This window comes from Rhinolophus sinicus, chromosome 5, assembly GCF_057876585.1.
Source record: "Rhinolophus sinicus isolate RSI-liver-muscle chromosome 5, RSI-T2T, whole genome shotgun sequence".
Classification (NCBI taxonomy): Eukaryota; Metazoa; Chordata; class Mammalia; order Chiroptera; family Rhinolophidae; genus Rhinolophus; species Rhinolophus sinicus.
Window position 1 is genome coordinate 81,546,491 of NC_142505.1, and position 13,489 is coordinate 81,559,979.

Here is a 13,489-nt window from a genome sequence, read left to right on the forward strand (position 1 = left end):
AACCTGGATGACTGGATACGGTTTTCCCTCCTTTAATTCATTGAGTCTACAGTGGCCCTGCCCTATTGGCCTGACCTTCTCTACTTAGTAAGTGAGGCAATGTAAGTATTGACAGGGCTCTACTGCATGACTTTTGGCAAGATCCTTCTCTTAGGGGCTCCAGTTTCTCCTGTCTAAATTCAGGAGTCAGAATCAATGATCTTAAAGGTCCCTTCTGAATAGAGGAAAGAACAGTTTTAGAATCAGAAAACCTTGGGGTGCACTTGAGAATGTGGACATCATCTCCCAAGGAAAATATTCCTTACTAGTCTCCCGTGGAAGTGTCTCTCCAGCCAGATAACAAGCACCTCCCAGCCCAGGCCTGGCCTTATATCTCATTGATCCTGGTAGAGTTCGACACAGAGTAGTAGTTGCTCAGTGAGTTAGCTTTTTGCCTCCACCCCCTAAAAAACAACTCCAGAATAGGTTTTCTAAACTTGTTCCTGATGATTATCTGAACCACAAGGTTGGTTTTAACTACCGGGACACACAAACTGTACAAGTTTTTTCTGAGGTAATTGGTACAGTGCTTGTTTGTAACAATTCACCAAAGAGAGTGAGGTCTGGGCACTTCTACGACTGCGTGCCAATGCTGAGAGACGTTGAAGTTGTCACCCAGCTGACGCCTTGATCAGAAAAGCTCTCAGGGCTGCCCGGAACTACATTCCTCGCTGGGGTCCAGGCTGTTACACGCGGCTTCGGAAAGAGTTCTAGCTTTACCACTGTGGCACTGTGTGACCTTGGACAAGTCCCTTCCTCCTTAAGAACACTGCAGTGGGACTAAGTGCCTCCTCCCGGGTTTGTCTATGCTATGGGGACAGTCAAGCGATCTGGAAAACAATTGCCTGTAAACGTTTATTGATCTCTGATGACACGCGCGTGTCAAAAGCAAGGGACTTAAGAGTCGCGGCGCGCGAGAATCTATGACCCGCGCCACGGCTCTCGCGAGATCTCCTCTCTGGGCTCCGCGGCGTCATCTTCTAGGCAGCCGTGGCGGCGACAGCGACGGCGACGGCGCGTAAGATACTCACAGGGGCGGCCCGTATCCCTCCGCCGCAGACGCGACCCAGCCCTCCTCCCCCTGGCCCTCCAATCCCCGAGCCTTCCGACCTGCCCCTCGGCCTGGGCCCACCCCGCGCTCGGGCGGCCCCACCCCGGCGGCGCCGCCCGCCCGTCCGCCCGCGCGTCTCCCTGTCCACCTGCAGCAGGCAGTCCCTCCAGCTGTCCGACCAAGAGGCGCCGCCGAGCCCGAGGCCTGGGCTCTTGCTACCCGGCGGAGGGATCCGCTCCGGCTGAGGAGGCGGTGCTGAGCTAAGAAGGAAGAGGCAGCTACGGCGGCGGCGGCGGCGGCAGCGGCGGCGGCGGCGGCAGCGGCGGCGGCGGCGGCGGCGGCTCGGGCGGCAGCGCATAAAGGGGCCGCCGCCGGGTGATGCGGTGACCGCTGCAGCTGGCTCGGGAGCCGAGTGGGCCTCGGCCCTCAGTCGGTCCCTGCGGACCCGTGCTCCCGGACGCTCCATCTTCTCCGGTCGACCCGTGATCACCGAGGCGGCCTCGCGCCCCCTCGCCCCTTCCCCATCCCTCCCCTGTCCCCGTCCCCGCCCCGGGGGCTGCCGCCACCCGCCTCCCACGATGGCTCTGAAGAGAATCCACAAGGTAAGCGGCCGGAGGTCGGTTGTGGGTTCGGGCCGCCGGGCGGGCCAGCTGAGCAGGCCGAGGCCTGCACTTCCCGCCGTCGCCTCCACCGGGCTCGCATCTTCTTCGGACCCGGCTGCCCGCGAAGGCCCCGCCGGGCGGCCTTCACAACCCCACTCCCAGTGATGGCGCCGGTGGAGGCCCGGGCGCGCAGCCCGCGCTTAGGCCGGAGGTGCTCAGGCCCGCTCAGAGTTCCTTCCCGGCCTCCTTTCTAGGCTCTGCGGTGGTATGGAGTCCCAGGGCCTCTCCCCGGCCTGGGACTGCTGCGCTAGAGGGCCATTGTCCCGGCATGCCGGGAGGGGGGGCTGGGGCGTTGGGCGGCCCCTTCGACCGAGGTCGAAAGGGCTCCTCGCCCCTCTCTGCCGGTTCTCCCCTCCCCCGCACCTGCCCTGGCTCTTCTCAGAACCGCCCGAGCTTGGGGCCCATATATCAGGCAGGCAGAAGAAGACGCCTTTTTGTCCGATCCACAAGTATCTCTTGAGTGCACTCACCTCTTGGCGGCCGCACACTTTGGTCCACTCTACTTGTCCAGAAACTGTTCAAGTAGGAAGTTCAGAAAGAAAAAAACTTGATTCTTTGAGGGAGGAGGGAAGTAGAGGGAGAAGTGTTTTATTCCTGAGGTTGCCAAATGTAATCAGAAACTTCAGTTTTGCAGGAATGGACCTTATAGAAAAGCTGTTAAATTGGCAGGGGTAGAGGTAGAGACCTGAACATTGAAACCCACTGGAGAAGTTACACAAAGTTTCCCTTTACAGCTTAAATTAGGTTATACATTCAGGGAGAGACCCTTTTAATTTCGAAGGGATTTTGTTAGATTTTTCCATTAGAAAGGACTTCTTTGTCCTTTAAGATGAAGGATTTGATTCAGTTAGTTACCTATATGAATGTTTCCCTAATACTGCTTCTAGAATATAGGCTTTGCTTAAAATTTAGGGTTCCCCTCTCTAATATTGTAACTTCCTAGTGCCTTTCACTATCATGTTTTTTTCATAGAAGTGGGGGAGCACCACTGGTGATTTTTGTTTGGTGTTTCACTTGGCTGTATTAAACCTCTAGACATTTAGAAGTAGATCCTGGGATTATCCATCCTGAAGGATGGGGTGGAGATGCAAGGGCAAGAGAACCAATTTTCACCTTGCCTTACACTTAGTGAAAGTGCTGATTGGTGGACAATTTAAACACCTCAGCTCAGTAGTTGGTCCTCATTTCATTCTTGATCCAAGACCTTTAATGTGAAATTAATCCCAATGGTTACTGTAAATTAGGTTAGATCCTTACCAACTTCTTTTGACTTCTTTGATTTCTAACAAATGAAAAAGGGCAGTCTTTAGACGGAGTAAATCTTGTACTGAAATGAAGCAGGTTATTTGTTAAATGAAGCTTGAACTTGAAGCAAAGATCTCTTAACCATTCAAGGGGCAGGAACACACTGAGGAATGGTCATTCAAGTAAAACTATATATGCATTTTTAAGGGTTTTAGAAGTTACTAGGTTTTTATAGTCTCGGGGAAGTTACCAACTTGAGATTATTACCTGTAGAAAATTGTGCTCTTATTTTAAAACCTAAAGAGGAGTGAGTATATGTGATAACTTACAGTCAAGAGATGTAGCCTTTCATTTCTACAGATTGATAACGTGTTACAGGGATCTTTTTCAGAGCGGGGAAATAGCACTCAAAACATGCATTTTAATCTTCCAACGTGCTTGCTGTCAGTAATAATGTTTCTTTTGAGTAACTACATATTCTCTAGATTTTCTCTAAAGTATCCCGTTATAAAAATTTGAATGAGGAAAATCAAGTTTAGACAATGATAATTTGAACTTTTGAAACTCAGTATCTTCCCCCAGTTTATTGCCTAGAGCCCTCCTCAAAGTATGGACCAACTTCTGAGACTAGCAGGGATTAGAAAAATAAAATTTATTTTTGGTATACTAGTTAATAACAATTGTAAAAACAAAAGGGAGATCATTTTTCCCCCAAGCTTTTTGTATGACACCAATTTTAAGTTGAATGCATACTTACTAGATATGGATAATACCAACCCTATCTTATCCTCTGCCCTAGGAATAGATCTACAACGGAATCCCCAAAAGACTTACTTATATAATTGACCTTGGTCTTGAACCTTCCCAGTTTTTTTCTGACAAAATAGTTTTGCTTAAATACCAACTGTAGATATCATGAACTAATGCATCTGGGTTCTAATAAGATTTTGCTAAGAACCAAATAATTTGACGTGTGGCATCTTTAGGAATTCAATATCTTGTTTCTCTGACAGCTGGAAATGGTGTTCTATGAATTTGACAATGCCATGTCTTTTTTGGAAAAAGCTTTTGATGGAATTTATTTTGATACATGCTTTAAGGTATCCTGACCTATGCTTTAACAAAGTGTATGTACCAAAGAGGGTTGTTACGAACAAACATCCAGTACAGTTCTGTGCAGGGATTGGGACCCTCTGGGATTGTTTGTAGCTACACCAAATGGCCCCAGCCTGCTAAGTTTTAACGTTTTCTGCTGACTTAATAGGTCTTTAGCTTTGATTTTGATGCTGTGAGTGTTTGCCTCTCGCAGCACCCCACCCCCCCCCCCCAGCCCTTTTCCAGTTGGCTGCATCTCATCTGTTGTGGGCTGGGAAACCAGATCTCAGAGCTTATTAAAATTATGTCTAAAATAAGATCCAGTAGGCTCCGAGTGAAGAAGTCTTCATGTGTTCTGTGAACTGTGTGGTTTCTTTGACTGATCAGAGACCTTTTTAACTTCCTGTTTTTCTTCTTTACGTTTGTTACACAGATGCAGGAGGCTGTTTGGTTCTCTTACAGTACCATAGTGGAGGGCGCAGCTCACATGGCCCATGTGGGGGGGGATCCATCCGGCTCTAACCAACTGAGCTAACCGACCACCCCCGTGCTTGTACATTTTAATGATATCCTGCTAATTATAGTTAACTTTGGTATACATAGCTTTAATACCAGGACCATCACTTGATTTAATCTATTTCTATGATAAAGATTTAAAAATTGTTTTTAAAATTTATTTTCCAATTATAGTTGACATACAATATAGTGATTAGACATTTATATACCTTACAGAGTGATCACCCTGATAAGTCTAGTCCCCATCTGACATCATACATAGTTATTAGAATATTATTGACTATATTCCCTATGCTGTACTTTATATCCCTGTGACTATTTTTATAACTGGCAATTTGTACTTCTTAATCCCATTCACTTTTTTCAACCATTCCCCCAACTCCCCTCTCATCTAGCCACCATCAGTTTGTTCTCTGTAACCGATAAAGGTTTTTATGGCTAGCTTCTTTCAAGGCCCCTCAAGAGACAATACATAAGTAAGTTAGTTCTCAGTAAAATAAAATTTTCAAACCTGTTGGTTATAAAGGCCAGGCAGGTAACCAAACTGAGCAAAGAGAATGGGGGGTGGAGGGGACAGACTAAAAATTGCATGTGCTATCAGAAGAGAGCAGCTGCTACCCAGCTCTCTCCAAATGTTGTGATTGCCAGAATCTGTGGGCCTAATGTTGCCAGATCTTCCATTTTTTTAAAAAAGGAAAGCCACAATCCAGATTTTTGGCAACCAATTCAAAAAAAATCCAAAAAAACACCCATACTTTTTGGTAGGTTGGTAGGCACCAATGTGAATTAGAAATAATGAAAGACTGAGGTTCACTAAGTAATTAGGAGTGTAAGGATTAAATCATTTAAACCATATTTTCTATCTTTTTAAAAGTTCCAAAGTATTGCTTAATGTAGATGGGCAAGATTAGGTAGTTGGGCAGGATTAGGTAGTTTTATGTCAACTTCAAATTCTTTGCTGAGGTTTTGTATGATTATGTGTGAGGTTATAGGGAAAGCCGATTTGGTAGATGCACTGATCCCATAGTAGAAGTTTACATCTTACTCTTTACTTCATTGTGAAGTGTTCATGTTATGAATCATCTTTCTGTAAACTACATACTTTTAAAATGTCTAAGATGGGAGATTACCAAAGGATGATTCTTAAGGATGTGGGGAAGGCATTGTAACACTGTTAACAAGTTTACTAAATTTTTGAAAAGATTATTTTAAAATACTGTGCTAGAAGTATGATATCATGTATGACATTAATATTATCAGAGGTACGAACTGAGTGAATTCCAATCAGTGACAAAACAAAAGGTCTTGTGGAGTACTGGGAACTTTAACATAATAAATGGTTGGCTGAAGATGGCTGTTTGAATTAGTTCCATCTTGGAAAGCAGACATACCTCTTACTCCAAAAGATAAGCTTCTTGAAATCTTTGGAAAGTTTTTTTTTTTTTTTTTTAAATTAGAAAAGGGTTCTTTGCTTTACAAAAGATTCATTGAATTGAGAAACTTTCTTGCCTCTTCCATGTTGCTATTTAAATGTAGTTTAAACAGCTATCATTGAAGAAGAACTATTAATAAATCCAGGTTTTCTTTGAAGTCTCCTGTGTGTATTACTGTACTGTTGACTGACAAAGAGGAAGTGTTGACAAAGTCCAATTCTGGATATTTAGAGAGAGAGAGGGCTGCTAAACTATCCTAGGCTGTTCCCAGGATCGGAATACCTGACTCATGCCTGATGCTGCCAGGAACCTCTGCAGCCTCATCCCAGAAATGCAGAAGCACACTTGTTTTTTTCTGTAGAAATAAAGTTTTGGTGGTTAGGTTTCTGGGCTAACCTTCAAATCATAATAAACGATGATATAGGAAAATAAAGTACCTTTTGTTCTTTTGTCTACAGAGTCAATTGAGATTTCAAGTAATAGAATTGTAAAATGTTAGTTTAGCACTGTAACATATCTCAGCTACTTTCTGAAAAGGACATGTGACTGACTTATTAGGGCTAGATCAGGAACCTGGATTTCTTGATTGTGTCCAGTGTCTTTTTGGCAACCCATTTACCCTTATATAGCTGTTAGGTATGTAAATCCAGAAAATGCAATCTCTTTCTTTTGTTCAAACAACTGGGTATTTAAAAGTATGCCCTGGAACCAGAGGATCTTTTCCTCAATATCTCTATTGTTAGAAAGGTGTTTATAACTCCCTTAAAACTATGCGAATTTTGGATGTTCTGTCTCCTATGTATCTTTAATCAGAGTCAAATGGATTTTTTAATCTCTCCAAAAGTTAAGAATCACTCTCCTACCTCCTTAAACACTCTGTTTTAATTTCAGTAGGTGACCCAATTATCTGTTTTGCAGAGAAAATAGAAATCTTATATGTGAATTCTTTCAGATTTCCTTCAAAACAAAACCAAAACTCCACCCCCATAGCTACCATCTTTAGAATACTCACTTTGTATCAGAATTACTGAATCGCCTGAACAATCCTATGAGAATTCTGTTCTCCCTGGTTAGATAAGAAAAGGGAGACTTGGAGAGGTAAACAAACGCCCGTGATTATTATATGGTCATGGTAGGAAAAGCCAGGATTTCGATGCATGCCGTCTTGACTCTAAAGCCAGCCATTGCTCCAAATTTACCTTCATCATCACTCTTTCCTCTTGTCTCTGGAGAAGCTATACTTTTCCCTTTGTCAGGCTAACTTTTGCTTTCCATTTTATTGTTTTCTTTCGGCCAGGTCATTGCTCTCCAGTGATTGACTGCTCTCCTAGTTCTGATCTCTTTTCTACTAATTCCCCTCAGCTTCCAAAATTATCCAGGATATCCCTCATCCTAAAAAAACAAACAAAAAATTTTTTTAACCCTCCTCCTGGATTAGAACCCTTCCTCTTCTTTATCCCTCCCATCTCTGGCATTTCAGTACCAAAATTCTTAAAAGAATAGTCTGTTCACTGTCTGGGACTGTTTAGTAAGATCACTTATGATTACTTAATCGCTAAATTCAATGGATACATCAGGTTTTATTTAACTTTTGTAACAGTTAACATAGTTATCACTCATTTCCCTTAGCTTCTGATAAACTGCTCTCTCCTTCCTCATATCTAGTGTTTCACGACTTTATTAGAACACTTTTCAAACTAATATTGATAGCTTCAAACGAGTTCATAAAACAATGCACACTTGGATTAAAATTGACAGCACAAATAGTCCCAGGTAAATTAATTAAAACACATAAACTACCACAAGCACAAAATTAAATTATTTAAAAACAAAACTATTAAAATGGAACATCATTGTCATTTTGTTATAAAGTAACAAACAAAGAATAGTATTTTTCTTACAGAATAAAAGGGATCCTCATCAGGTGCTGTGTTAAATGTTACATTGTTTTCATTGCAGTATACTTTGAAAATGTTTCAAACAGATGTATTGTAGCAAAAGGATATAGAGTGCAGATTTTCAATATTCATGCAATTAGGCCAATACCAACATTACTAATTATCTCAGACAGACAGGTCACCTAATTTAAAAACAAAAGGAAGTCTATGCTTTGCTCATGTTTGTTTTAAAATAATCTGACTTTTGGGGACTTAATCAAAGGACTCTGATTTTTTTTTTCATTTAAAACTTCTGTATTCTAGCTATAAGTCCATGGGAAATGGGGTTAGTATAGTAGAAATATTTAATGTACAATAAACTTTGATTAAATAACTTATCAAATGTATATTGAATTACAACAGTAAACCGGAGATGCCAGTGGAATCAAATAGACAGTGCCTATGGTGAAATGCTGTTTGTGCATCAGAAAACAATGGATAGCATTTGCTTTGTGATGTGCAAGTTTCTTAAGGCAAATTATGTTATTTCTTAAAAACATTAAAAATGGACAAAATTTAGGACAAAATATTGCCACCTTTATTACTATAATATATACTAGTATCTCATGAGAAATATTGTAATTGAAACAGTTCTAATTGATCCTTCTCGGAATCATTTTCCTTTAGTCTTTCCTTTTCCTTATCCAGAGAATGTCTTCTCACCCTACCCCCTCCTCCTTCTGAATTCTTTATTCATCCTTGGAGACCCAACAGAAATGGCTTCTCTGTAAAGTATGCCCCAGGCATGCAGGCAGTAGGGTTCCATTATAGAACTGTTTCTTAGTATGTGGACATGATTGATTATTACCTCCTCTAGACTGAGCTCTCCTGGGCAAAGTTCTCGTCTTATTCATTATATTCCCTGAATATCACTGAATGCCTGATGCATATTAGGCATTCAGTTTTTGCCGACAACATTCACGAAATGCCAACAGCAAGGGGTGTGGTGGGACAAAATAGGAGGATTTTGGAGCATCATGCTTACTGAGTCATGTTCTAACCCTGTGGTCTTAGGCAACTCACTTCACTGGTTTTCTTTAGCCTCAGCTCCCTTGTCTATAGAATGGGGATAGAGTCACATACCCTGCAAGCCTGTGGGACATGAGTAGAAAGACAATGTGGGCTCCATAAAGGGTAGTTTTTAATAGTAATTATCACTGTGGCTGGTTTAACTGCCCAGTAATGTTGACCCATGGAAGTGGTAGAATCTTGAAATCTTGGGGTGTCAATGTTAAGGACTGTTTAGCATTTCACTTCATTGCTACCTCAACCAAAAAAGAAAGGAAAAAAAAACACACTATTATGTTGTAAAAATAATGTTTTATAAAATTTCAAAGTAGAAAAAGGGACTGAATTCCAAATTTTTCCTTCAACTACCAAATATTGTTACGTAAGTGTGTTCATAATGCATGTGATATTTTTGTCGGCCTAGAAGTAAAAACAATTCTCTTTAACATCCCGTAAGATGAACAAAAAAAAGAAACATACACAAAATACATTATTTTGTGATAGAAGGATCTGCTGCTGTCCTTTGAGCACTTCCCCCTACTACCTAGAGCATCATGCCAGCGTAAGTGACAGCAGTCCTTTGCCAACTTCTTAAGGGCTTATATCAGATGACATTTTTGAAATCTCAAGTTGTTTTACAGAAGCCACAGTTTAGCTTAAAATAATAGTATACTAGCAGGAGTGATTGATTTTCTTTAGATTAAATGTCCTATTATTTATACCATTTCTATTAGTTGCATAAGGCTGCTATAATAAGTTACCAAAAACTGAATGGCTTAAAACAACAAATTTATTCTCTCACAATTGGGAGGCTAGAAGTTCAAAATCAGTATATCGGCAGGCCAGATTCCCTCTGGAGGCTCTGAGAGAATCCTTCCTTGCCTCTTCCAGCTTCCGGTGGCTTTTAGCATTCCTTGACTTCCCTGGTTTGTGTCTGTATCACTCCAATCTCTGTCTTCATCTTCATTACCTTCTGCTCTGTGGGTGTCTTCTCTTTTGTCTCTTACAAGGGCACTTGATACTAAATTCAGGACCCACACAGGTAATCCAGGATGATTTTATCAAGATCCTTAATTTAATTATATCCACAAAGACCCTTTCTGTAAATAAGGAAACATTCATAGGTCCCAGAAGTGCCGTATATCTTTTTGGGGACCATTCAGTCCGATATATTATGTAATCAAATTCTAATAAAGTGATTGCTGTAATTGCTATTGGGCTTTTCTGTTTTTGTCTTAACTTTCTAAAATTTTGAAACAATCTCAAACCTACAAAAAAGTTGCAAATACAATATTTAGAACACTTTTTCTTTGACCATTTCAAAGTAAGTTGTCAACATGATGCCTTATCAACCCCAAATCCTTTAATGTTTTTTTTAATTTGATTTTCTCCTCAATTTTTTTTTAAATTAAAGTTTATTGGGGTGGTCATTGTTAGTAAAGTTACATAGATTTCAGGTGTACAATTCTGTGTTTTTTTTTTTTTTAACTTTTATTTATTTTAAGTATGTTTTTCCAGGACCCATCAGCTCCAAGTCAAGTAGTTGTTTCAATCTAGTGGTGGAGGGCGCAGCTCACAGTGGCCCAGGTGGGGATCCAACTGGCAACCTTGTTGTCAAGAGCAGTGCAGTCTAACCAACTGAGCTAACCAGGCACCCTAACTTGTACTTTTTACAAACACATTCTGCTACAAAATCACAATACAACCATCAAAATTAGGAAATTTCTGTTGAAATCTTACCTTGCCAGTTGTTCCAATAATGTCCTTTTATAGGAAAGGATCCAGTCCAGAGTTACCTTGCATTTAATTATCTATCTTTAGTCTCTTTCTTTGGCTTCATGACCTTGACGCTTTTAAAAATTATAGTCCAGTTATTAATATTTTGCAGAATGTCCCTCAGCTTGGGTTTATCTGGTTTTCTTGTGATCAAATTTAGGCCCTATATCTTTAGCAGGAATGTCACAGTAGCAATGCTGTATCCCACTCAAGTGGTGCATGATTTTGGTTGGATTCTTCTCATTATATCCTGTCAGGTGGTATGCACTTTCACTTTGACCCATTTACTGAGAATTTTCACTTTTATCACTTGACTAAGGTGATGTCTGTCTACCAGGGTTCTCTACTACAGAGTTATTCTTTTTCCCTTTGTAATGAATAAATAATTTGTTGAATAAATAATTTGAAAAAATGTATTTATCCTGTTTGTATTACTTATCTATTGCTGCATAGGAAAATAGCCCCAAATTTAGCTGTTTAAAACAAACATTTATTTTCTCATAATTTCTGAAGATCAAGAATCTGAGAATGGCTTATGGAGAGGTGATTGTGGCCCAGGGTCTTTTGAGGTTGCAGCGAAGCGGTTGCCTGGGGCTGCAGTTCTCTGAAGGCTAGAGGATCCTCTTTCAAGCTCACTCCCGTGGTTGTTAGCAGTTCCTTGTGGGTTGTTGGACTGTGGGACTCATCCCCCCACCCCCACCCCGTGGATCTCTCCTTAGGGCTGCCTGACTGGGCTTAAAACACAGTACCGGCTTCCCTCAGAGTGATCCAGAAGAGAGAGAGAGCAACCAAATGAAAGACCACATTATTTTTTAGAACCTAATTTCAGAAGTGACAATGCCATTCCTTTAGCCATATTCCTTTGGGCTCACAGACCATCCTTGCTACAATGTGGGAAAGAGGACTACACAAGGGTGTGAATACTAGGAGTTGGGTCAATGGGAGCCAACTTGGAGTCTGGGGACCACACTGTTACTCCAAAATTTTAACGTACTCATTTTTAAACTTACATTTGTATGCACTCATTATTTCCTATTTTATTCAGGTAGGTTATAATATCATTTATTTTCATGCTCAAATTGTTACGAATTTGCTCTTTTTTCCTCATCATTCTTTGAGCACTTCTTTATATTCTGGCACAAGATGTTTCTGGCTTTTTCTTCTACTTCTGCGCCAACCCTGTAATCATCTGTTTTTCCAAGGATCCCTAGTTCTTTTTAGTGGACAATAGTATATAGAAACCAAGATCTGGATGCTAGGTGTACCCGTTGCTCTTAGAATCTCGCTTCCAAGCCTTCTCAGTGTAATCAGAACCATGAATTCAGACTGGTACCTCTAATTCCAGTCCGATACCATGGGGTTCACCCTATACTTCTTCCTTTCAGTCTTTTTTTTCCCTGGCAATGAGAAACCTGGCTTTTGTAATTCTTAATATATTTACTCATTTGATCAGTTCTCCTGTATATAATGAACCTCCCATTGCTATGACTCACCTGCATAAATACCATTCTGGTTCCCCTTCCCCTGGGGATGCCCTTCTTAACTGTCTAACGTGGACATCCTGTACTGGGCCATGCCTATCCCTCTGTGGATGTCCTCACCATTTTTAAAAACCAAAGTAAAATATAGGGCTTATTTGACACATTAGATAACTGTTGAAACAATAGTGCTAGTCCTGTAGAACATTACTTAAAACAGGAGCCGGGGGGAAAAGGGGGGGGGGAAGAAAAACAGATAGAGGAAGTTCAGCCCAGTGATATGACCATGTAATACTTTTCCAAGTTAGGGAATATGGCATTTTCTCTAGCCTATTCTTGGAGAAAACTTAAGACACTTTAATGTTACTCTGAGATCATTTTGGTAACTTAGTAACTTGTATAAAATAAAATAGTCTCCATCCCTAGAAATAGCTGGAGTCCCGAAATTTATCTTTTATTATGAAATATTTTATGTTTAAAAAAGTTTTAAACACTGATATAGCCAACATCTGTGTACTTACTGACCCCCTTAAAATTCAGACCTACCTAATTTAGCTTTAGTGTTCAAGTTTAGTCAGGAGCGATGGCTTCTCTTGATAATTAATGAGCTTGGTGTCTTTGCATATTTAGAAATAATATTCATGTTTTGATAAGGGTCCATTGTTGTAGGTGATAATGGAATTACTAGTAGAACCTCCCCTACTTCACCTATTGCATCAAGGCAATAATATCGTCACTGAGTTTAGTAATAGGCCAAATTCCTGTCCATCAAAAGGTTATTTGTATCTTTAATCATTGTGCTTTAATTGTGACTAAAAATAATAAAATCCTCTGAAATTATTGAGCTTATAGGCGTATGTCACACATGTTTGTGAGCTCTTTTTAAAATTGATTTATAAGACTGATTAAATTGGTTTATTAAAAAGTTGAATTTTTCAAAAGATAAATAGTTATACCCTTTATTTTCATCACTATAGGACAAACCTCAAAATCTGTTTAACTTATAGTGGCAATCCCAAAACATGTTTATGCAGTCCCTTTTTCCCCCCAGTGCATATGTCTTATTTCTTCTGTTGAATCTGTTAATATAACTTGATGTGGAAATTAAATTGTATGAGGTTACATGCAACATCGATAAAGATTGAGAAAATTGTTCAGACTTTGAGGAACAACTTGAAGCGAACAATTTTTATCGGCATTCGGAAAGGAGCTAGCTATTAGTTTCTTAGTCCAAACTGTGAACATGATT

At 40.6% G+C, this 13,489-nt stretch overlaps 1 protein-coding gene across 1 annotated transcript in view; it reads left to right on the forward strand.

Moving 5' to 3' along the window:
* Positions 1-1,068: 1,068 nt before the first annotated feature.
* The window catches only part of UBE2D2 (ubiquitin conjugating enzyme E2 D2), a 54,223-nt gene continuing 41,802 nt past the window's right edge, over positions 1,069-13,489 (forward strand). The window contains exon 1 of the mRNA XM_019740349.3: positions 1,069-1,692. Coding sequence (XP_019595908.1) covers positions 1,669-1,692 — 24 coding nt within the window. The 5' untranslated portion in view covers positions 1,069-1,668. The remainder of the gene's footprint in view (positions 1,693-13,489) is intronic.